General features: G+C 44.5%; 1 protein-coding gene across 3 annotated transcripts in view; it reads right to left on the bottom strand.

The window, feature by feature from the left end:
• Positions 1-2,431: 2,431 nt before the first annotated feature.
• The window catches only part of Rhbdl2 (rhomboid like 2), a 41,527-nt gene continuing 17,970 nt past the window's right edge, over positions 2,432-25,988 (bottom strand). For 2 of the 3 annotated variants that reach the window (XM_085838396.1, XM_021161588.3), the window contains exons 2-8: positions 21,713-21,975; positions 17,484-17,632; positions 14,697-14,809; positions 9,779-9,879; positions 7,651-7,711; positions 5,705-5,766; positions 2,432-3,036 (exon numbers count right to left, since the gene is read on the bottom strand). In XM_085838396.1, the coding sequence (XP_085694522.1) occupies positions 2,857-3,036; positions 5,705-5,766; positions 7,651-7,711; positions 9,779-9,879; positions 14,697-14,809; positions 17,484-17,632; positions 21,713-21,955 (909 nt within the window). In that variant the 5' untranslated portion in view covers positions 21,956-21,975 and the 3' untranslated portion in view covers positions 2,432-2,856. Of the gene's footprint in view, positions 3,037-5,704; positions 5,767-7,650; positions 7,712-9,778; positions 9,880-14,696; positions 14,810-17,483; positions 17,633-18,144; positions 18,293-21,712; positions 21,976-25,988 lie in introns of those variants that run through there. The other variant, XM_029476660.2, reaches the window with a different exon arrangement.

The following is a 25,988-nucleotide window of genomic DNA, read 5'->3' on the forward strand; positions in this document are numbered from 1 at the left end:
TCAAAAAAAAAAAAAGTAATGGACAGAAGCCGGGGACCCCTGTGGTTGAATTAGGGAAAGGATGGAAGAAGCTGAGGAGAAGGGCGACCCCAAAGAAAGACCAACAGTCTCAACTAACCTGGAGCCCCGAGATCTTTCACTGAGCCATGAACCAGGCAGCGTACACCATGTCATATGAGGCCCTCCCGACACATATACAGCAGAGGACTGCCTGGTCTGACCTCAGTGAGAGAAGATGCACCTAACCCCCAGGGAATGGTGGGATGGGGGGTGAGAGGTGGGGACATCCTCTTTGAGACCAGGACTGGGGGGCACGTGGGGGGGGGCAGAGGAGGAATGGGAGGAGGAACTGTCAGTGGGCAGACAGAGAGGGAACAACGATTAGACTGTAAAATATTAAAGATAAAAGAATATATATTATATCCAATGAACTAAATGAAATACAGGAAGCAATGTTGGGGTTGAAAAGGATGAGCATAACCAAGAGTCTTTGGAAAGTAAAACAAAACCATACTTTTTACAACACAAAGCACCACTGAGAAGCCACCATAATGGACTTTTACCCCTGTGCAACTGTAAGCAAAAATAAATTATATCCTCTGTAAAAATAAAATAAAAAAATAAAGGTAGATGAGCTGGCAAAATGTCCCAGTGGGTAATGGTGCTCCCTGGTAAGCTTGGTAATGTATGTTTGATCCCTGGGGCCCACGTGGTGGAAGTGTTGTGCCAGGAAGAGTTTGTGAACCCCAAAAGACCAGCAAGGAGCTGTTTCTGGTGCAATAGCATTAGGCTCTCTTCATTACAAGCTCAGGCTTGGGCTCTCCTCCAACCCAACCCTGACACAGCAGGACGGGAAGGGAAGGTGGAGCAGCTTCGATCCCTCGGCAGGACAAGTTTTTATAGGAAAATGGGAGCAAGTGATGGGGTGAGGGAGGGGTGTCCAGTCTGGCAAGCATCTAATAGGATAACTATAAGCCGACGGGTGCTCTGAAGCAAGGCCGTATACAATCACATACAGTCTGAAAGTTCATCTGAAACAGACTAATCTTTGATTGACTGTTGCTAGGAAGTAGCTACGGACAAGCCATGGGGTCCTTCCTGGTAACTGGGTGCAGGTTGAGTTCTGCTGCAGGTCAAGTTCTCAGGCTTTTTTTCTTTAAGATGGAAGCTGGTCCCAAGATGGAATAGGAGAGGTCTTTGGTCCTATGAAGGCTTGATAGATGCCCCAGTGTAGGGGAATTGAGGGTAGGGAGGTGGGAGTGGGTGAGTGAGTGGAGGAACACCCTTAGAGAAGCAGGGGGAGGGTGGATGGGATAGGGGGTTTCTGGGAGGGGGGAAAACTGGGAGAGGGGATAACATTTGAAATGTAAATAAAGAAAATGTCCAATAGTAATAATAATAATAATAATAATAATAATAATAATAATAAGACAACTGATTCCCTTCTAAAGGCTGCCCTCTGACCTCCACTTACTTTACTTGTATGCTATGGTGCACATGCCTACACATACACACATACAAACACACACACACACACACGTGCACATACATGCACGTGCGCATGCACGCATGTGCACATCTGTAAGTATTCAGTACAGATGTATTATTTTAAAATATTTGTAGTCTAGGTCAGTTGAATCTGTGGCTGTAAACCCACAAGTATGCAATTGTACTTTGGTGTTTTAGGCATTCCCATATTCTCATCTCTAAGATACAGAATAATATTTAATTATCTACATTTCTGAGTTGAAAAAAATTAGCAGCTATATATACAAAACACAACAGTCTTGCTTGGGGCTCAACAAATGGCTCAGTGTTTGGAAGTTCTTGTTGCTACTGAAGAGGACCCAGGTTTGATTCCTAACACCCGTTATGGTAGCTCACAGCCATTTGTAACTCCAGTTCCAGGGGATCCAGTACATGCATACGGTACACACACATGCACACAGGCAAAACATTCATACACATAGGAGTAAAGTAAGTCTTGCCAGTCATAGTGGCCCATGCCTAATCCCGGCACTCCTGAGGCAGAAGCACAAGGACCTCTGTGATTTCAGGGCCATCTTGGTCTACAAAGCAAGTTCCACAACAGCCAGGGCTGTTACACAGAGAATCCCTGTCTCAAAAACCAAACACATAAATCTTTAGACAACAACAGCAGTTGTGCTCTGTCTACTGAAAAGTGATTGTCGAGAGTTTTACATGGGAAGCGTAGCTCAGCAGAGCCAGCCTTAAAGGATGGAGACCCCAGGTTGGTATCACACAAGCCTGTCATTCCAGCTGCAGAGATATAAGCAGAGATCAAGAAGGACTTCCTTGGATTCAGCAAAGTTCTTAGCCACTCTATGATACACAAGGCTTTGCCTCAACGCAACAGGAAGCAAGAGTCCAGCACAGATGTGAAAAAAAAATGTTTATTATTATAGTACAGTTCTCACGGAGCCTATAAACAACCTCCAAGTTACATCCCCCAAGGATATCAAGTCTCCTTCACAGGATAATACACACATGTTCTGTGCATGAACGACCCGGTCTTTGCTTCTTATCTTCTTGCTTCCTATTGGAAGCTCAGTCGCTGTCCTGTCTTCTTTATAATGTTCTTAGCATTTGCTGGAATATCAGAGTCTACAATTTCCCCCCATGTGACACTTTTTTTTGTTTTTTGTTTTTTGTTTTTTGAGACAGGGTTTTTCTGTGTAGCCCTGGCTGTCCTGGAACTCACTTTATAGACCAGTCTGGCCTCAAGCTCAGAAATCCGCCTGCCTCTGCCTCACGAGTGCTGGGATTAAAGACGTGCGCCACCACACCCGGTCCCACGTGACACTTTTATATTAACTGGCTTATCATAGAGGCAAGTCAGTTTGCTGGGGACAGAAAGATGTTAAAAAACACAGCAAATAAGAGACAAGCTACATATGCAGCAATTGCGATCCAGAACCTGGGGTCTTTGAGCAGGGTCTTGTCAAAGCAGCTGAACACAGTGTAACCTATGGACATCCCAGCAAATCCGCCTGCAATGTGAGCAGCAAAGGACACCTTGGAGAAAGGGAAAAAATTAGAAATGGATGGAGAAAATGCTAATTGTATATTTTAGCTGTGGATCTCCTACTCCAGCGCAAATATCATCGTCATCTTAAAGTCTGGGTCTTGAGGCTAAGATGGAGGAGACACAAACTCCTTTGTCCCTTGAGACAAGATGATGTTGTAAATCACATAAAGCTCAAAAACTGTGGCCATGTGTGGTGGGTGGCGCATGCCTTTAGCCCCAGCACTCAGAGGCAGGCAGATCTCCGTGAGTTCAAGGCCAGTCTGGACTACAGAGTAAGTTCCATGACAGCCAGGGTTACACAAAGAGACCTTGTCTCAAAAAACAAAACAATCCTTTTCTTTTCTGTTTATGTAACTTGTTATTATTGTGTATATGTGTTATATAGGGTACACGTGCCACCAAGCACATGTGCAAGGCAGAGGGTAACTGTGAGGTCAAGTCTCTCCTTCCACCCACACATGGCTTCCAGGACTGAACACAGGTTTCCAGGCTTGCAGGGGAAGTGCTGGACACTTGAGCCACTTCACCAACCCAAGTCTTTCTCTCTTTTTCTTCCCCTCTCTTCTCTTTCTCCTCTTTTTCTTCCCCCCTCCCTTCCTTCCTTTTCTTTTTTCTTTTCTTTCCTTTCCTTCCTTTCCCTCCCTCCCTCCCTCCCTTCCTACCTTCCTTCCGTTCTTTCTTTCCGTTGAGACAAGGTCTTACTATATAACCCTGGCTGGACTGGAACTCACAGAAAGTCTCCTGCCTCAGTCTCCTCAGTGGTAGGATTATAGGTGTGTACAACCAACCCTAATATAAAATATGTTACCCACCCACGCTAAGCACACAAGACAGAACCACTGTTAGTCTTATCCTCTTGGTCAGCTTTGCATTTCTGATGTCTCTCTCTCTACACAAAGTTAGCCAAGAGACCACAATGGGGCTAGCCATGAGGTATCTCTGTTGTCAAAAACCATTAAACCATTGAAGTGAGATGCAGAATTAAATAACACTAAATAACAATTAAAAACAAACTATCACATTCAAAGACTAACCCCAGAAAAACCTGAAAATTACTTTTGTCAGTTTATTTTATAGTATACTTGGACACAAAATTTTAGCACTTGGACAAAATGCTATATCCTCCTTCCCACCCCTAGACAGAGTTTCTCTGTGTAGCACGGGTTGTCCTGGAACTTGCTCTGTAGACCAGGCTGGCCTTGAAGTCACAAGCGCCTGCCCAGCTCATTGCTATATTCTGATCCGTGTTTTTGTTGTTGCTGTTTTTAAAGACAGAACCTCATATGTCTCATTATGGCCCTGAACTAATGATGAAAGCAGTTGAGGATGATCTTCAGTCCTCACAAGTGCTGAGATTATAGGCACGCACCACTACATTCAGTTTACCACTATACGTTAAATTCTCTGTGGGCAGGGGAAGCCTTCATCACCTACTTTTGAATAGCTACCAGCATGGCAGACAAGTATGAGAGCCAAATGGCAATCTGAACTCTGATTTCCTCAGAACTTTTAAATTTTTTTATTGTTTGTTTTGGTTGTGGTCGTGCATATGTGTGTTTGGATGTCCATGGGTACACATGAATGTGCAAGTGCATGTGCATGTATGTATGTGGAGGCCAGAGGCTAACTGTTCTCAAATGGCTCTCCATCCATCCACTTTATTATATATTGAGGTAGGTCTCTCTATATACAGATAGATAGGTAGGTAGGTAGATATAGATGAGATAGAGATAGAGATAGAGATATAGATGAGATAGAGAGAGAGAGAGAGAGAGAGAGAGAGAGAGAGAGAGAGAGAGAGAGAGAGAGAGATACTTAGTTCTGAAACTCACTATGTAGCTCACAGAGATCTTCCTGCTTCTGCCTCGCAGTGCTGGAATAAAAGCTCAGTGATTTGGGTTGCCTAGCTGGCCAACTTGCCCTGGGGATCCCAGTCTCCACTTATCAAGGGCTGGGACTCCAGGCTGTCCATCATGGACTGAGTGTTAGGAATTTGCATCCATTGAGGCATCTCCCCAGATCTATCTTAGGAATTGTTTTGTTTTGTTTTTTTTTTTTAACTTCCAAAGGGAAATTTGAGCACTTTAATTAGATTGGAGTTGTAATCTCTATTTGATATCCCCCTTTTTTTTGTTTGTTTGTTTTATTCTATTGTTATTGTTGTTGCTGTTTTGAAACAGTCTCATTTAGCCTGGGCTACCCTTGAACTTGCTATGTAGCCGAGGATGGCCCAGAGCACCAGATCCTTCTACATCAGCCTCCTGAATGCGGAGATTACATGATGACTCTTTTTGATGGAAAAAATATGTTTTTCTTTTTTAAAAAAGAAAAGAGTTGTGGGGGGGCGGGATTGAGGCTGGAGAGATGTCTCAGCAGGTAAAAGTTCTTGCCTCAAAAGCCTGATAACCTACGACTGAGCCTGGAACCCATGTAAGGAAGCTGGATACAGGAATGGATATCTGCAATTCCAGAATTTCTATAATGAGACTGGAGGCAGAGACAGGATGAAAGGCAGAAACCTATTCTGCAAGTTGTCTTCTGCCCTCCACAGCATGAACTTATGTGTGCATGCACATGTGAGAGCACGCAAATATACACAAACACACAGAGACAAATACAGAAAGAAGGAGGGGAGGGGAAAGAAAGTAAACTCACCGGAGACCCATTTGCAGGGACAAAGAATCTTCTGTAGAGAGCAAATCCCATGTCTGACGCAACTAGAAGAGAAGACACCCAATGAAGCTCAGGATCTCCCAAGTGAGCAGAGTTTTGTTCCCTTTAACCATGTCTTGCTTTACTCTGTTGCTGTACCAGTTGCTGGTCTCCGAGTTTTCCCTCCATCGATTCATTAGTTCTCATAAGAGCTTAATGAAGTGGACATTATCAGTAACCTGTTTATGGATGTATCAGTCAAACAAGCAACAGCGCTACCCTCATGGTAGACATAAAGCAAAGAGCAGACCAGACATGGCCCTGACTTATGGAGGTTACTGTCCTGGTGGAAGAGGGAGTGTGTGCATTGCCAGGTTTGTTGGCTGATGCCTGTAATCCCAGAACTCAAAAAGTAGAGGCAGGCAGATCTCTGTTAGTTCGAGGCCAACCTCGTTCACTACCAAGTTCCAGGCCAGCCAGGGCTACAGAGTGAGACCCACACACACACACAGTTTAAAAAACCAATCAAACAAACAAACAAAAGACAATAGTGTCCTCGTTGTGCTGAGTACCACAATGAAAATACAAAGAATTGGGGGTGTTGAGAATAGACTATCCTTTAAAATACTATTTTTAATTAGTTCTCTCTCTCTCTCTCGTGTGTGTGTGTGTGTGTGTGTGTGTGTGTGTGTGTGTGTGTGTGTGTTTACGTGCCACAGTGCCTGTGTGGAGATAGGAGGACAGCTTGCAGAAGTCACTCCTCTGCTTCTACCATGTGGGACCTGGGACCTGGCTTGGCGTCGGGCACTTTTACCAACTAAGAAGTTTTATCAGCTAAGCTACTGTTTTTAATAGGAGGATTGGGGAGCTCTCTAAGAATCCTTCACTAGATGGAGCAAGCCATGCTGATATGTAAAGGGAAACAAGCATGAAGTCCCTGAGGCAGAAACATCCCCCTCAAACCAGCAATATCAAAAGCACTTAGGAATGTCTGTTTTATTTTGCTTGAGATGAGGTTTCACTATACATCTCAGGCTAGTCTTAAACTTATTATCTAACCCAAGTGGGCCCAAACTTGAGGGCACCTTCCTGCCTTGGCCTCTGGAGTACTGGAATTATAGGCAGGAACCATGATACTTGGCACCAGGAACTTGTTAAAAAATAAAGGCCAAGGGTGAGCCTCCTGTTTAAAAGAGACTTCCAGCAATTCTGGTAGGACCAGGCAAGGAGCTAGGGAGTGATCGATACTCAGAGGCCTTCTCACCCAGGCGTTTTGGCATCTGGGTGACAGGAAGGCTTTGGGGGTTTGGGGCCTGGATGACATGAATCTGATGAGATTTTGGGGTTGCTTTGCTTTTATGGTGCTGGGGAAGAATCATTCTGGTTAGGAGGAAAGAGGAAGCAAGAACAGGAACAGAGACCCGATAGAGGGCTGCCTTAGCAAGCCAAGTGAGAATAATGGTACCACCTTATGCACAAGGAAACCGGGACAGAGATTGTGGCTATAACTCAATCAGTGGACGCTGGCCTGCAGTGTGAGGAACCCTGGGTTAGATTGCTGGCACTGTACAAAACCAGGTATAGGTATGAGAGCACAAGTCTGTTATCTTAGTGCTCAGGAGGTGGGGCAGGAGCACTACCCCAAGAGTTGAAAATCGAGAACTTTAGGAAAAAGATAGATTATCTTAGCAGTTTTTAAGCTGTTCATTTGCAGACAGAAGTCATATATGGCCCGACATGTGAAACAAGAGACTGGAACAGAAAACTTAAGTGAAGCTATTGTGAGAGGCAAGACGCACAGAGCAAGCACATCCAGAACTTGTCCTGGCACGTCACTGAGGTACCTCTACCAGCGGACAGTTCTTCCCAAGGCTAGACTATCCAGCATCCCTTCTGGTGAAGGCTGAAGATAAGACTGAGGGTGTAAAATGTTTGAAAAGTGCACTTACCTATCAGAATGATAACGAGTAGTCTGACGATTCCAAAGGCAGGAATCATTTCTCGAAAGTTCTGGGAAAGTGATAAGAAGAAGAATACAAGCTGTAGGCTTTTCCTTTCTTCCTTTCTTTTTTCTTTTTCCTTCCTTCCTTCCTTCCTTCCTTCCTTCCTTCCTTCCTTCCTTCCTCCCTCCCTCCCTCCCTCCCTCCCTCCTTCCCTCCCTCCCTCCCTCCTTCCCTCCCTCCCTCCCTTCCTCCCTTTCTTTCTTTCTTTCTTTCTTTCTTTCTTTCTTTCTTTCTTTCTTTCTTTCTTTCTGTTGTTGTTGTTGTTGTTTGGTTTTGGGTTTTTTGTTTGTTTTATTTTTCAAGACTAGGTTTCTCTGTAGCCCCAGCTATCCTAGAACTCACTCTGTAGACCAGGCTGGCCTCAAACTCACAGAGATCTGTCCGCCTCTGCCTCCTGAGTGCTGGGATTAAAGACTCCCAGTTTAAAGCAATGTTAATGTGCCAGATATTTACAAAGTAAACCATAGATGCAACAGCCAACTTTTAAAATGCATCAGGGAAGGCCATTGCTGCTCTACTTTGGACCACAAAATAAAACGTAGTGTTTCATTTTATTAATGACACAATTTCATTTGCCAGTAATTAAATACAAGTAATATAAAAATCAACATCTAACATGTCAATAAATGAGGAAGTAAGTCTGTAAAATTCATCTAAGCCTTTCTGGTTAATATTCTCTTGATATTTCATTCTCTTTCCCAGTAGTAGTTCAGAAAGATTTAACTAATGTCTGAGCATCTCTTCCATTTTCTACAATAACTGGAAATGCCAGGAACAGTCTATTATTTTTAAATTATATTTTCATAATTGTAGTATTCTGTATGTATATACATGCTTGCATGCATGTGTGTGCATCTGTGTGTGTGGGCACATTCCTTGCATGTGGAAATCATAGGAAAGTTTCTCTCCTTCCACCATGTGGGTCCAGGAGATTGAACTCATGTTCAGGGTTAGTGGCAAGAGCTGTTGAGTCATCTCACTGGCTTTAGGATGATTTTATATATATATCATATATATATATATATATATATATATATGATTTTATATTTATTTATATATATACATATATATATGTTTAGGATGATACACACACAAACATGTATGTATGTGTGTGTGTGTGTGTGTGGGTGTGGGTGTGGGTGTGTGTGTACACACTGTCACTGTCTTCAGACACATCAGAAGAGGGCATTGGATCCCATTACAGATGGTTGTGAGCCACCATGTGGTTGCTGGGAATTGAACTCAGGACCTCTGGAAGAGCAGTCAGTGCTCTTAACCGCTGAGCCATCTCTGGAGCTCTAGGATGTTATTTTTAATCAGACTTTAGTTCCCTGGGAAGAAATTTTATTGATTGAAAGAGGTGGGAATGGAAATGCAGACTGACTACACAGTATCCTGGTCACATCATGGCACAAAGAGGTTATGACAGCTGGGTGGAGGGTTTTCTTTTTCCAGTGACCAAAAAATTCTTAATTCATAAGAACTCAGTAAATGTTGATAAATCAGAAAACAAGAACAAAAAAAGTTTAGGAGCTAAAGAGGTAGCTCCAGAGGATCTGGGTTTGAGTCTAACACCCACACAATGGCTCACAAACATCTATAACTCTAGTTCCAGGGGATTTGACACCCCTCCCCCCCCTTTTTTTTTTACTGCCACAGACTCCAGGCAGGCCAATGATACACATATATATGCACATGCAGAAAATGCTCACATAAAATAAACAAACATAGCCGGGCATGGTGGCGCATGCCTTTAATCCCAGCACTCGGGAGGCAGAGACAGGCAGATTTCTGAGTTCGAGGCCAGCCTCCAGCCTGGTCTACAGAGTGAGTTCCAGGACAGCCAGGGCTATACAGAGAAACCCTCTCTTGAAAAACCAAAAAAAAAAATTTTTTTTAAGTCCAGAAATGGGAAATAGTGGTGCACGCTTGTAATTTGGGAAGGTACAGGGACGAAGATCCAAATCCAGGTGAGGATACAGTCAAGGCCATCCTCTGCTATTTATTAGGTCCCAGGCTAGCCTGGGCTACATGAGAGGCCTATCTTTAAAACTTCTATTCCTCAAATTCTTACCACTATAACATTCATAAAATATCCTCCCATCAATGCATAGACTCCTCCTGAAGCTCCTACAAGAGACTTGAGGGGATCAAAGATGGAGCTGGCCAGGGAACCTGGAAACATAAAATACAAACGATCAGACAGAGCTGTAAGATTTATGAATGAAGTAGGATTTTAAAAAAAAAAAAACACATCTAAAGTAAACACATGGGAAGTTTTGACCATTTTCATATTAGCAAGCAACAACTCCACCTTGCCCTGTGTGCTGTGTAGATTCAGGCATGTAGGTTAACTGCACGCATATCTCTGAAACATTAAATGTTTATTAGAAATGCAGTAAAAGCCAGGCAGTAGTGGTGCATGCCTTTAATCCCAACACTCAGGAGGCCAAAGCAAGTGGATCTCTGTGAGTTCAAGGGCAGCCTGGACTACAGGGCTAGTTAGTCCTAGGACAGCCAGGACTACCCAAAGAAACCCTGTCTCGGGGGGGGGGGGGGGGGAACGGAAAAGAAGAGGAGGAAGAGAAAGAGGAAGAAGAAGAGGAGGAAGAGGAAGAAGAGGAGAAAGTAAAGCAATAAAACAGAGACAGAAGCTCAGATCCTGGAGCCAGAATCCCTAAGAGTGACTTTTGGACACTATTTAATTAACCTCCCTTGTCTGTAACGTGGAAATATTAACTAAGCAGTTCCCAATAGACTAAGAGGGGAAGTAAAAGAACTGATGCACTACTGAGCTATCCCATGGTCTGGAAGTAGCCTCAGAATCCTTCTTAGCACAAAGTCCAATCACATTCTGGAAGCAAAATGAAATTCATTTCTTTTTGTTTGTTTGTTTGTTTTGTTTTTCGAGACAGGGTTTCTCTGTGTAGCCCTGGCTGTCCTGGAACTCACTCTGTAGATCAGGCTGGCCTAGAACTCAGAAATTCACCTGCCTCTGCCTCCCAAGTGCTGGGATTAAAGGCGTGTGCCACCACGCCCGGCTATGAAATTCATTTCTTAACCCAGTGATAGATACCTGAGCCAAAGAACACACCTTAAGCATTTTAAGAGGTCTCCTCAAAACTTCTTACTATTCCTACATGGTATCTTCCTCTCATGACTTTTCATTCCTTAGGATGTGATACAGTCTTTATTATGTGTAAAAAGAAAATGTCTTGGGTCTGGAGAGATGGCTCAGCTATTACAAACATGGGCTACTCTTCCAGAGAACCGAAGTTTGGTTCCCAGCATGGACACAGTGGCTCACAGCCACCCATAGATCTGCCTGCCTCCGGCCCCTGAGTTATTGGGACTGAAGTTGTGCTCTTCCTGATAACTATTTTTAAAATTGAATTAAAGTTTAAAATCTTTCCACAAAGCAAATAACAGGCTATGATGGCTTTATCGCTGGGGTGTTTGTTTGTTTTAGTTTTGGTTTTTGACTCAGTATCTCACATAGAACAAACTATTTACAAGCCTGCTGTGGAGTAGAGGATGGCCCTGAACTCCTGATCCTCTTGCCCCATCTCCTGAGTGTTAGGATTATAAGCAGCATACACCCTGCTTCACTGCTGGATCCTAACAGTCATCTAAATCAGAAGTAATAGCCAGGGCTGAGCATGTGGCTCATGTAGAGTGGCTGCCTACTGTGTGCAAGGCTGTTTGATTCCCAGCACTGCTGCCTCCTTCCAAGTGATAACAATTCTGCCTAATCCTTGCCATAAACCTGACAGGACTAAGACCCTTTCCTACTTGCTGTATGAGGGGAGAGCGCCACCTTAGTGTTAAATGAGCAAAGACCTTAGAGTTATAGAGAACCTCCCTCTATGACTATGTGACTCAATGGGAGAGAGCAAGCTGATGAATGCCCTGGGTTCAATCTCCAGCAAAGGAAGGAAGGGTGGGTAGGAGGGAGGGAGGGAGGGAGGGAGGGAGGGAGGGAGGGAGGGAGGGAGGGAGAGAGAGAGAGAGAGAGAAGGAGGGATGGAGGAAGGGAAGGAGAGAAAGAGGGATGGAGGGAAGAATGGAAATGGGAAAGAAGGAAGAGGAAGAGGAAAAGGAAGAGGAAAAGGAGAGAGAACCACGTTTCTGGCCACCATGGCTGGTACTGCACTCATGTGCATTCCAGCACACATATGAAAAATTAAAAACAAATCTTTTAAATTTTTAACAAATCGGGTTGGAGAGATGGCTCAGCAGTTAGAGCACTGACTGCTCTTCCAGAGATCCTGAGTTCAATTCCCAGCAACCACATGGTGACTCACAACCATCTGTAATGGGATCTGATGCCCTCTTCTGTGTGCCTGAAGACAGCTACAGTGTGCTCATATAATTAAAATAAATAAATCTTTTTTAAAAATTTAACAAATCTAATCTAATCATCTGTTAAAATCATAATAGACCGTGACCAAGTGTCCTCCCTGCACTGGAAAGTCAGTCAATGTCATTCTCTACATCACAAATCAAAATAGAGAAATTATACAGAGAGATGAAATAAATTAATAGGAAGAGAGAGATGGGGGGTGGGGGCAGGGAGCTCGGGCGCAGCTCAGCTGGACAGTCTTGCCCAGCACACATGTATGTAGTGGCCCAGTCCCCACTAAACCAAAAGCCAAGAAGAGAATGAAAGGCCAGATACACAGAGGGAGGAAATACCTGCATGTCTTATATAGGTACATTCAATTAAGAATGTGAACCAAGGCCGGGCATGGTGGCGCACCTTTAATCCCAGCACTCGGGAGGCAGAGGCAGGCAGATTTCTGAGTTCAAGGCCAGCCTGGTCTACAAAGTGAGTTCCAGGACAGCCAGGGCTACACAGAGAAACCCTGTCTTGAAAAACCAAAAGTGAACCAAAAATGTAAGTGAGCAGGTGATTTAAACAAACCTTTAGTAGAAACAATATAATGGCAGGAGGGAGCCACTACTAGGACTGCACATTTAACCCAGAGTCATTGCTAGGCAGGGTACTACAAGGAAGACTGACCAGCTATGCTAAACTACGAGTCTATGAAAGAGCAGAGGACACAAAATGCTCTGCTTTTACTGTCCTATGCCCTACATAATGTAGATTCCAGGGCCATGTCCGCAGAAACTCTGGGTCAGAAGGTCTGGTGAGAGGCTTGAGGTGTCCTGAGCTCTCCGGGAGATTCTGAGCACCAGTCAGCTTTGGGATGCTGATCTGGAGCAGACATCTTGGTCTTTCATGTGCTCCTGTGAATTTATAAAAAGAATTCTAATGGTCAGATCTGGTCTGGCTCCAACACCCTGTCTGAGCAGTTTCTTCTGATGCTGACACTGTGGGTCAGTGGGCACACCTCACAGGTGGCCAGAGTTAAGAACCGTAGGGTGACATTGCCTACGGAAGAGTAGAGAGAAAAGGCAAACCAGGGAAGGCAACACTGCCAGATAGACAAGGGTTTCAGCCTTCTTGGGGTCTTGGCTTTCTTTTGACCACTGTGAATTGCTAGGAACTAGTCTGTTTGCTGAAGATGATCCCAACAGCAGTGGGAAGCATCGACCTGAATAGTAAGAGAAAGCTGCCAAAAAGCGCTGTCCGAAATCACTAGAGGATGCGAACCAATTGTTCACATTCTCTCCCTCAGGGCTTCTGCTCTGGTGCTGGCCAGAGCTGAGGCCACACACTGACATCAAGCTGTGAGCAGAGGGCGAATGTGTAATTGATGCAGGAGGCATGCAAGTCCACACCTCTGCATTCATGAGCAGGACAAAAAGATGCACAAAGAAACAGAGAAGATGGAGAAATGGGATCCCAAACAGTAGGTAGGTGTCTAATAAGGAACTAAGCTTTGTCACTAAGCCCTTTCAAAGCCCTGTTTCCTGTAGCTCAAGACTGCTCCCTGCTGTCCACACTACTGCCACTGCACCCTACAAACCAGGCCCTCCAGGAATTCTCTCAGACAGTAGCTGACAAATACCTCCCATCAGCCAGCCAGGAAAAAGAGAGAGAAAGAGAGAAGGAGAGAGAGAGAGAGAGAGAGAGAGAGAGAGAGAGAGAGAGAGAGAGAGAGAGAGAGAGAGAGAGAAGAAGAAGAAGAAGAAGAAGAAGAAGAAGAAGAAGGAGGAGGAGGAGGAGGAGGAAGGAAGGAAGGAAGGAAGGAAGGAAGGAAGGAAGGAAGGAAGGAAGGAAGGAAGGAAGGAAGGAAGGACAAGAAAAACAAGAACAAACAAGAACAAGAGGAAAAGAAGAGGAGGAGGAGGAAGAAGAGTAAACATAATTGAGTTGAACTGTAATCCCTAAACCACATACATGTTGACATCCAATTCCCGGGAACAATATTTGAAATCAGGAGATCTTGTTTGAAAATAAGGCTTCACAGGAAAGGAATGTCAGCGTCAGATGTGGTGGCCTGTGTTGGATAATTTTATGTCAACTTGACACAAGTTAAAATCACCTGAGAAGAGGGAGCCTCAGTTAAGAAAATGTTCCCTAGGGTTGGGCTGTAGGTAACCATGTAGGGCATTTCCTTAGTGATCGATTTAGAAGGGCCCAGCCATTGTGGGTTGGGCCATCCCTGGGCTGTTATAAGAAAGCAGGCTGAGAAAGCCATGATGAGCAAGTCAGTAAGCAGCACCCTCCATGGCCTCTGCATCAGCTCTGCCTCTGGGTTCTTTGGGTTCCTGTTGCCATGGCAATCGCCATACATTCCCAGTGTCCACCTGCCCTCACCTTCGAGTGCAGTTATATCACAGCCTCCCCACCCCCAAAAAAGAGGCAGAGCCCCTTAACCTTCTCTCTCTTTTCCTTATTCTTCTTTGTCGCTCTCCTTCATCCATCCCCACCCCACCCCAATAAACCTCTCCCATGGAACTGTGTTGGCCTGGTATGATCTGTCCAACGAGCCACCATTCTAACACAACAAACATCTGTTACCTTTGGTTTCCATCCTAAGAGCCCAAAAGTGTTTGTTCCGTGTTACCCTCAGAACACTGACCTGCAAGCACTCCTGCCAGGTACACCAGCCCCACTCGGAGGCCTTTGTGGACCATTTCCAAAGGAATACCCAGGACGATCTGCATAAAAAGATTCCCCACGATGTGCTGGACTCTGCAGAGACAAACACAGGTCAAATATCTAAGCAGCAAGCAGTTGTCATGGAAGACTTGCATGTCAACTTGATATCTCTGGTTAGAAACTTGCTAAAAATTTATTTGTTAGGGAGTGGGGAGGGAGGGAGAGAGGGAGAGGGGGAGGGGAGAGGGGAGAGAATGCCCCTATGGGAGCCTTTAGAGCTGCAAGTCACTCTGTGTGAGTCTTAGGATCAAAGCTGCAGTCCTCAGGATTGAGCAGCAAGCACTCCTAACCATGGAGCTATCTCTCCAACTCCTATATTCTAGTTTTTCAAAGAAGGCGACTCTTTTATCTATTTTGCTATTGAAAGAAAGAAAGAAAGAAAGAAAGAAAGAAAGAAAGAAAGAAAGAAAGAAAGAAAGAAAGAGAAAGAAAGAAAGAAAGAAAGAAAGAAAGAAAGAAAGAAAGAAAGAAAGAAAGGAAGGAAGGAAGGAAGGAAGGAAGAAAGAAATGTGTGCTGTAATTTCTACTTTACAACAGTGATTACAACATGAACAAAGACCAGCAAAGCTGATTTAAAGAATGAAGTCAGGCCGGGCGTGGTGGCGCACGCCTTTAATCCCAGCACTCGGGAGGCAGAGGCAGGCGGATTTCTGAGTTCGAGGCCAGCCTGGTCTACAGAGTGAGTTCCAGGACAGCCAGAGCTATACAGAGAAACCCTGTCTCGAAAAAAAAAAAAAAAAAAAAACAAAGAATGAAGTCAGGTGTGGTGGTGCACAACTTTAATCCCATTTCCTGGGAAGCAGAGGCAGATGAATTTCTGTGAGTTTGAAGCCAGCCTGGTCTACATACTTAGTTCCAGGCTACCTAGGCTATATAGTAAAACTCTGTCTCAAAAACACACTCTTTAAAATAATAATAATAATAATAATAATAATAATAATAAAGAACTTGGGCTGGGGATGAAAGATCAGAAGGAAGGCATAGGCCTTGGTGGCTTAGTACACATGACGCTCTGAGTTCTGTGCTCAGCACCAAGTCCTTGCACGCTGTCCTGAACGTCTAATTATCCACTGACCAAAAATGTGATTTACCCTGGGTGGAGTGAGTCACACAGGTGAAGCTCAACTCACCTGATACCACAGGGCTCCCCCCAAAGAAGTGAGATAGCCACAAGCTGTTTACCGACCACAGTGGACATGGAGGGGTCACAGATGCCGACTGACTTTCGAGGCTCACAATCTATGCTGGCCTTGAACTCCTGAGCCTACCTCCCACATACTGAGACTGAAGATAGCTACCACCAAACTGGTGCTAAGCAAGGTCCGAAAAGGCTCTCACTTTTGGGAAGCTGGAAACAAAGCCGGAAGGTAGTAGGACACATGTTTAGTCCCAGCACTCAGGAGGCAAAGGGAGTCGGGTCCCTGTGAATTCAAGGCTAGCCTGGTCTACAGAGTGAGTTCCAGGACACCCAGGGCTACACAGAGAAACCCAGTCTTGAAAAAAAAGTAAAGAAAATTGGAAGGGCAACAATAGCCTCTCCTGTTCGTTACTTATTTTTCTTACTTCGCTCCCTTCCTGTTTTTGTGATTGTGTGTGTGTGTGTGTGTGTGTGTGTGTGTGTGTGTGTGTGTGTTGCATGTGCAGGTGTTGTAGCAGCTGGCAAGCACAGCCTTCTTCCTGTCTCCACTTGTTCAGTGCTGGGGCTGCAGACACTTGAGACCATGCCCACAGGGTGGGCACACTTCCCTGTGCCTTCTCTCCAGCTCCACCTGTACTGCTTCTCTATCCTGTACATACCTCCATATGCTGCTATTTAACTGATACACAGCAAGTCCCATACATCAGTCCAAGTGCTCACAGGTTAATTTTTTACAGAATATATCTGGGAGAGGCAGTCTGGTGATTCAGTTCAACTCATTCATCACCTAAATGGAGCACTGGACAACATCCAATAAGTAGGGTTTGATAACTCTTGGTTTGATAGTGATCTGGTCTTGTCTCATTAATATTCATATATCCATACCAGAATTAGACGGTTATGCAGAGCACAGCATGTCTAGCTTCCAAGGGGACCATTGCACATGTGGCAGACACACAAATAAAAATAATAATAATCATAACAAAAGTTCCAAACAGATTAGTGGTGACTTGGGTTTCTTCCTTCATTCCCCTGTCCCCTGACAGCGTTTCACTAGGTAGACATGGCTGACCTGGAATTCTGTGTAAATCAGGCTAGCCTTCAATTCAGAGATCCACCAGCCTCTGCCTCCACAGTGCTGGGATTCAAGAAGTGCCCCACTTCTCTCTGCTGTGTTCTTTTTTTCTTTTAATTTTAAAATCGTGTGTGTGTGTGTGTGTGTGTGTGTGTGTGTGTGTGTGTGTGTAAATGTCAAAAGACGACTTGCAGGATTCAGCTCTCTCCTTCCTCTATATGAGCTCTGGGGCTCGAACTCAAGCTGTTGGGTCTGGACGGTGTCTTTACCCTCTGAGTCATCTCTTACACACACCCTGTTTTTGTTTATGTTTTAAGACAGAATCCGGCTATGTGGTTGGCTGGCCTGAAATTCTATATCTAGGTCATGTTGACCTCAAGTTTGCCATGATCTCTCTCTGGCTCCCTAGTGCGGAATGTCAGGCATGCACCACCTTGACCAGCCTATTACTTAGGAACTCTTTAGACAGCATTGACTGGGCCATCATTCCTTACCCGGCATGGACCAGCATGTATGAGATAAACCTCCAGGCTTCCTCCCTCTTCTCAGGGCAGTACGTCAAGGGACTTTCCAAGATCCCTGTGTCCAGGGTGATCCACTGCTTCTGTGGCTTCCACACCGCATAATAAATAAACACAGCCAGCTGTCAGGGAGGAGCGATCATGCATGTTAACCAAGCTCTCTCAGAAGCTGGGCCCCATTAAAACCCACAAACAGTAATTGTGTCTGAATGGTTAGCTCTTTGTGGGCTCAGAAGATGTTGAAACTGGATCTCTCCACCATGCCCACCGTGGTCATATGTCCTCATGATGAGCAGGAGATAGACCGGATGGTAATGATGACTTTCTGAGTCCTCTTCTCCTGGCTTCTCTGACACTTTGCTGTCTGTCACTGTGCTCCCTAGCGCCCTCCCTAATTACATAGCCCCTGTCCCTCACCTTCCTTCACTTTATCTTCACAGCCCAGAAGCCTGGCAGACAGAGTCTGGCTTACTACAGTGATGATGACTAGCATCCCAGTGACGTCATTTACCTCATGATGTCATGGAAAAGCACCTTACCTGTGCCTTTCTTCCTCTACACTCCCAACTCTATTCTAAGCATGAAAAGAAAAAAAACCTCAGACAACCCCAGATGAGGACACTCTACAAGGTACCTGGCCAATATACTTCATCTTTATCAGGGTCTTCATAGACCACTGAGAAGTTGCCATGAATCATAGGAGCCTGAGGAGGCAGGACAACTTAACGCAGTGTGAAACCCTGTATTGGAAATGACCAGAGGACGAGAGAGAGGACATTAGTGAGAAAAAGGATCAAATCTAAGTCTGGAGTTCAGTTAAGAGTGCAACTTCAGCCTCCTGGGTACAAAATATGATATCCAAATGCTCCAAATTTTTCAGTGTTTGAGCATCAACATGACACTTCAAAAAGTTTTAGAAATCTAGAGAGATGGCTCAGGGTTAAGAGCACTGGCTGACCTTCCAGGTTTGATTCCCAGCACCGACACAGTGGCTCACAACCATCTCTAACTCCAGTGACAATGACTCTATGGCCTTCTTCTGGCCTCTGAGGGCATGAGGCACACACGTGGTGCATAGCTCTGTATATGCAGGCAAAACACCATATACATAAAAAAATAAAAATGTTAAAAGCAAGTTTTAGTTCGTGTGTGTGTGCCAGTGCTCATGTGTGTGCACATACATGTGGAACCCAGAGGTCAACCTCAGGTGTCCTTCCTCGGGTGCCACACACTTTGCTTTTGGAGACAGAGACTCTCAGTGACCTGAAGTTCAAACAGTAGGCTAGGCTGGCTAGCTAGCAAGCCTCGGGGGTCTATCCACCTGTCCCCACCTCCCCAGTGCTAGGATTCAAGCACGAACCACCACTCCTGGCTCCTTTACATGGGCTCTGAGGATCGACTTCGTGTCCACATGCCTGCATGAGAAGTACTTTACTGACTGAACTATCTCCTTACACCTAACATTTTAGATTTGGGAGCGCTAAAGTCTATACAAATATTCCAAAATTGGAACTGGAAATATGGCTAAGCCATCAAGGGTACATACACTGCAACTGGGAAGGGCCTGAGTTCAGTTCCTGGCATCTACATCATACAGCTTACAACTGCTTAACTCCAGCTCCAGGGAATCCAGCGCCCTCTTCTGACACCCAAGGGTACTTGCACTCACATGCCCAACCCGCCCCCATTCCCACACACACATACACATAATTAAAAAGCAACTCAGAAATATTCTGAAACATGGATGCTGAAGAGATGACTCAGTGAATAAAAACATGCACTGCTCTTCCAAAGGACCAGAGTTCAGTACACATATCAGGTAGCTCACAACCATTTGTAACTTCAGCTCCAGGAGGGATCCAATAACTCAGGCTTCTGCAGGCACCTGCACTTACACACAATTAAATAATAAATATAAAAAAGGAAAAAAAAAGAAATATTCAGAAACACGAACCACTTCTGATGTGAGCATTTCTGTTAAGGGTTCCTCAGCCAGTGATATATCAACATCAGTGTTTCAGATCTAACTAAGGTACTTTGGAGCTAGGTAATATTAACAATGGAAGAATTGGGGATTCTATTCTATTTTTTTGCAACCTTTCTGTTCTTTTCTTTTCTTTTCTTTCTTTTCTTTGTCTTTTCTTTCTCTCTTTCTTTCTTCCTTCCTTCCTTTCTTTCTTTCATTCTTTCTTTCTTTCTTCTTACTTTTTTTTTTTTAACATAGTTTCATGAATCCCAGGCTAGCCTTGAACTTGCTATTCAGGTGAGGGTGACTCTTCTTGAACTTCTCCTATCTCCATTTTTCAAGTGCTGGGATTACAGGTGTGTCCCACTGTGCCTGGTTTTACAAGACCTTGGAGAGTGAGTGTGCTGGGCAAGCCCTCTATCAACAAGGCAATGTCTACAAATGGTCCTCCTGTAAGAGCCAGCTACCCTGGCACCTGCTCCAGGACCTCACTGTGGGGTACTGTGCTCTCAAAGCTCACAGAATTTACAGCTGTCAGAGCTGTGCTGCCTTATTCTTAAACATGTGAACATCTCCCAGTATTCTCCAGTGTCTCCCTCTTTCTCACATATACTCAGAATGGTATATCCAGATGTACCAGTATCCAGGTAATCCAGATATACAGTGACTCCAGACACAGCCTAATGCTTCCCAGTCGTGCCGTAGAGCCCCATTAAAAAAAAAAAAAAAAGTGGAGAGCTATGTTCTTCAAACCCAATCAGACTTGACAAAATAATCTTCTAGAAATGCTTGCACATTTGCCATAAAATGTTTGGTTCCTACAAAAGTTAGTTTTATGTTTAATTTGTCAAGGTTCAGATAGACTTGAATATATCTCCGAGCATTATTCCACATGTTTCTATGAACATTTTCTTTGCTTTTTGTATATTGCCTATCTACTAAGTAAGTAAGTTAGTTGGTTATTCACTAGTTAGTAAATTACTTAGTTATAGCATCTCACTATATAGCCTAGGCTAGCCTCAAATTTACTGTAGTCCAGGCTCCCTTAAACTCAAGATCCTCCTGCTTCAGTTTCCAAGTTCTGAGATGACAAGGCCATGCCACCATGCTCATCTGAGATCATTTGTTGAAGTGAGGATGACATTTAAGTTGGCACCACTTTCCATCTCGTGGCTGAGTTCCATCCAATCAGGCGAAAGCCTTAATAGAAAAAGACTGCCTTTGATGAGGAAAAGAATTATACTAGTAAGCGACCTTGAACTCATCACATGGAGGGGGGGGGGTCTCCAGCTTACCCTGAAGACTGTGGAGCTGAAACCTCCCTCAGCCAATTGATTCTATTCTGCTGGGGAGCTCCAACTACTGCAGTCCCTGACACCAAAGCCAGGCATTAGAGAGAATTAAGAGGCTTGATTGTACTAGGGACATCCTAATGCCCCTGAAGTCATGCCCTCCAGGCAGCAATCTCTCCTAAGACAGCAGTCTCCAAGAAAAACCTTCGTATCACAAAGCACAGGAGGAACCTGGCCCTTCCCAGTCACAGAGACGCACCCTTGGGTGACTCATCCCACCTCTCTGAGCTTTGCCCTCCTTCAGGAAACCAAGAAAGCTAAGCAGGTCATAGTCTGAGAATATATCCCATCCACCCAAAGTAGACACCCACAGCAAATGCCACATTTTCCCTCTGAACGCTCAGGCAGCTGGTGACTGTTCTAAATATATACCCCAGACTGACCTGACCAACCAGTCTATTTTGTTTCATGAGATAAAGTCAATTTGCAAGCTGAACGTGGTGGTGCATGCCTAGAATCGCAACACCCAGGTGATTATGACGAAAGGATTATAGTGAGTGTGTGGCCAGCCTGAGCTACATAGTGAGTGAGAGGTCAGCCTGGGTGATAATGTCAAATCCCATCTCAAAAGAATAAAATAAATTAAAAATAAAAAGGCTAATTATCAGGCCCAAGGTTTCTAAAGACCGCACTAGCTAAAACGAAATGAAGCTCCCTAAGTCAACCCTGGCAGTGGATTTTCGATGTGGATGAAACCAACCCCTGGGTGGGCAGTGACTGGGCAAATCAGCTCAGGAGCTGGGAGGGGGTGGAGGCTTCATATGCGCAACTCCCGTCCCTCTGTGCTCTCTTCCTACACGGTTTCTTCTCTAGGTATGTTTTGTCCCGACTTCGCAGCCTCCAGGCTGAAGTGATGTGAGGCCCCTCAGCAGGGCGGCGTTTACCTCAGCCAGACTGATGAGGATAATGAACAGGGGCGGCGGGAGGCAGTTGGCTCTCTCTAAGTATGTTCTTCGGACTGGCTCAGGAAGCATCCACTTGGAGACGATCTTGTGGACCTTTCTGCTCCTGGGGAAGTCGTTGCCTTCCCCATTCCCTTTCATTTTCTCCTCCTCCAGTTCTTCCTTTCCCTCTCTCTCCATGTTCAGATTCACACTCTCCATTTCCATCTCGTGAGCAACAGCCATTGTCCGGGTCCTCCCTCCGCCTAAAACAGACATGAATGTGAATGTGGGGGGTGGAGGGCAGGGGCGCGGGACGGGTGAGTCTTTGGTCTGCAGGCTGTGGTTCTTTCCTGGACTCTTTGGAAAACTTTGTTTTCCTGGTCCTTCCAATTTATAGCTAGGAGGCAGCGAAAGATCACCAAAATGGCCTAAACCTCCCATGTGGCCCCAAATCGGATCGGGTTTTCACCATATTTTTTAACTGTTTTAAAATGCAGGGATTCGGGGCAGATGAGACACTCTCTCTCTCTCTCTCTCTCTCTCTCTCTCTCTCTCTCTCTCTCACACACACACACACACACACACACACACACACACATCCTACACGTCATTCATTGTAGTACACACCTATACAAAAAATAAAAATAATTAATTTTTTTTTTGTTTTAGCTTTTTTTGTTTTGTTTTGTTTTGTTTTTTGTTTTGTTTGAGACAGGGTTTCTCTGTATAGCTCTGGCTGTCCTGGAACTCACTTTGTAGATCAAACTGGCCTCCAACTCAGAAATCTGCCTGCCTCTGCCTCCCAAGTGCTGGGATTAAAGGTGTGCGCCACCACAATGCTCACAGACCTTAGGGATGTAGTAAACTCTGTGTGTTCTTTTCTTTATAAAATCAACAATAAGAAGCTCTGAGACAGTTAGCTAATTCAGTAGGTAAAGGGGTCTGCTGCTGCCACCATGTTGGATGGCCCGAGTTCCGTCCTCTAGACCCACATCGTAGAAGCAGATAACTGACTCTTGAGAGGGGTCTTCTGACTTCCACCCAACACACAGAGAATAAAAATTTTTAAATGTAATTTCCAATAAAGAAATAATCTGAATGTGGTTGAGAGGCAGAGGCAAGAGGCCAAGGACATCTTCAGCAGTAGTGTGAGGTCCAAGCCTGCCTGGGCTACAAGAGACCTTATCTACACAAGTAAGTGACAGAGCAGATGAATAATTGAATACATCCATTTAAATTTTTAAAAAAATGCATATCTGTGAAGTTGGGCAACCAAAATTAAAACACAGTTTGGGGATAAAGAAGTACATCAATTGGGAAAGGGTTTGTGTAGCACATGCAAGCCTTTGGGTTTGATCCCTGACACCATCTAAGCTAGGTGTGGTTGCCCTTCATCCCAGCACTTGGATGGTAGTCGCAGGAGATGTTCAGTCTCTTTCTCTGCTCCATAGTGGACTGGAGGTCACCCTGAGATACGCAAGACCAGTCCCAAAACAAAAGTGAAGAAGTGTAGTCCCAGCCCTGTGTGGCAACGTGACCGGTAGGTCTCACACTCAGCAGCCTGAGGTGGGAAAAGCACTGGAGCTGAACGGGCTGATACATGACACCACGAGAAAATTGTTCACACTGAGCCCCAAAGTACTTTTTAAAAACTATGGTAGGGCTGGAGAGATGACTCAGCGGGTAAGAGCACTGACTGCTCTTCCAAAGGTCCTGAGTTCAACTCCCAGCAACCACATGGTGGCTCACAACTACCCATAAGGAGATCTGATGCCTTCTTCTGGTGTTTGAAGACAGCTACAGTGTACTTATGTATAATAATAAATAAATCTTTTTTAAAAAAAAAAAGCTGTGGTAAATAACTCAAAACGTGGGCTGGTATGATGGCTTAGCATCAAGCCTGAAAACCTTAGATCAGTTCCTAGAACCAGCATAGTAGAAGAGAGAATTGACCCCACCCCACCCCACCCCACCCCACCCCACCCCACCCCAACTACCCACTAAATAAATAAATAAATAAATAAATAAATAAATAAATGAATAAATAAATAAATAAATGAGAAATTAGTAGCATGAACCTATTTTAACCAATTTTTTCTTTTGTTTTTCTAGACAGGGTTTTTCTGTGTAGCCCTGACTGGCATGGAACTTGCTCTGTAGGACAGAGCTGGCCTCGAACTCACAGAGATCCTCTGGAGTGCTAGGATTAGAGGCATGCACTTCCACCACCCAGCTTTTATTTTAACCAATTTTTTTGTATTTTAAGTATGAGTGCTCTATCTGCATATGCACCTGCATGCCAGAAGAGGGCATCAGATCCCATCATAGATGGTTGTGAGCCACTGTGTGGTTGATGGGAATTGAACTCAGAACCTCTGGAAGAGCAGCCAATGTTCTTAACTGCTGAGCCATCTCTCCAGCCCTATTTTAACCATTTAAAGCATACAATTTGGTGATACTGAGCGTGGTTACAATGTTGTACAATCCTAAGCACCATCTGGGATCTGGTTCCAAAAGGTTTTTGTCACCCTCCACCAATAACAAGCCCACTAAGCAGTCACTCCCCCATATAGTCTCACGCTAGTCTCTTGAAACCTCTAATCTGCTTCTGTGAACGGACAATGTCTGGACAGTTTGTGATTTTACCACGTTTTCAAGGTGCATCTGTTTTAGCATGAACTACAATTTTCTTTCTTATGTGAATGAATATATTGCATTGTATAGGTACCTCACACTTGGGATATCCAGGCATCTAGTGATAGGTAAGTTATATCCACTTTGGACCTATTGTGAGTAAGCCAGGAACAGCCCTGTACAAGGATTTGTTTGAACACCTGTCTTTAGTTCTTTGGTACATATAATCTATGTGCTAAGTGGAGGTAATTCTAGGTTTGACTTATTACACGGCCCTCAGAATCCATTCTGAGGAAGTAGAGATGATGAGAGAAGATTGGGGGTATGATTTTGGCTAACGTATAAAAGACAGCTGAACAATATCTGGCACACAGCAGGCATTCCATAATCATTCATTACTACTGGCATTGTGTGGATGGATGGACGGATGGATGGGTGGGTGGGTGAGTGGAAAGGTTGAACACAGGGCCTATTTTCACAAACATCTTATTGGGAATCAGATCAAATCCATCTTATTTCTAGATGTAATCTTTCAAAGCCCAACTCCATGCTACAATAGTGCTACATTTGGTGAATTCAGGAAGAAAGCAAATTCTTTCACCTTTCTTTTCTGAAAGTAAAGTCTCTTTCCTACTCCAGCCTCGCACAGATGACCCAGAGTCAGACACTAAATTCATAAACGGAGTAGCTGGTCTATTATTTTTCTTAAAAATTGATACATTTTTTCTTTTAATTCTTGCCACTTTGAGAACAGCAGGATGGAGATTGGGAAAGTACTGAGATGGGGGGGGGGGTCTTGCTAGGTAGGCCAGGCTAGACTGAAATCATTGTAACCCAGGCTAGCCTTGAATTCACAATCCTTCTGCCCTTTTGCCTCAGCTGCTTCTTAAAACTGACAAAACAGCAGCAGGGACTTGAGAACAGCAGTGTTTAACCATAAGTAGGGGCCTAGTATTAATGAATTTAAATAAGCTTGGGGTTAGGAAGTGAAGTGCTTACACGCATGTGCGTGTTGTGGGGTGGATCCCCAGCAATGCAAACAAGTTTAATTAGGACTAGGAAGCAGCCCCATTATAAATTTAAATACCATAGATGATCATTGAATGAGGGAAGAAAATTCCACATTGTTGACAGTGCAATTTTACATTTATAAAAGGAGCCAGAAAAATAAAGATGATGTGTGTTTCCATTAGATTCTCTGCCATCTTGACACAAGCTAGAATATCTGGGGAGAGCAACTTCAAAAGAGAAGATGCCTCCATAAGATTAGCCTGTGGGCAAGTCTGTGGGGGCATTTTCTTGATTGATGACTGACATGGGTAAGCCCCGCCCATGGGGGGGGTTACCACTCCCAGGCAGGTGGTCCTGGGAGGTATAAAAAAGCCAGTTGAATGAGCTTTGAGGAAAAGGCCAGTAAGCAGGTTTCCTTTATGGTCTATGCTTCGGTCCTGACTTGAAGTTCCTATCCTGACTTCCCTTCATGAAGGACTGTAAGCTGTAAGCTGAAAGAAACCTTTTCCTCCCCAGTTTGCTTTTGGTCATGGAGTTTTATCACAGAAATAGAAACACGTACGCCCTGTGATGAGAAGATACCATCCCACATGGAGGAGCCAAGACTGTGCATGGTACTTATGCCCTGTGA

Source organism: Mus caroli, unplaced genomic scaffold (assembly GCF_978045245.1).
Source record: "Mus caroli unplaced genomic scaffold, Mus_caroli_1 scaffold_6, whole genome shotgun sequence".
Lineage (NCBI taxonomy): Eukaryota > Metazoa > Chordata > Mammalia > Rodentia > Muridae > Mus > Mus caroli.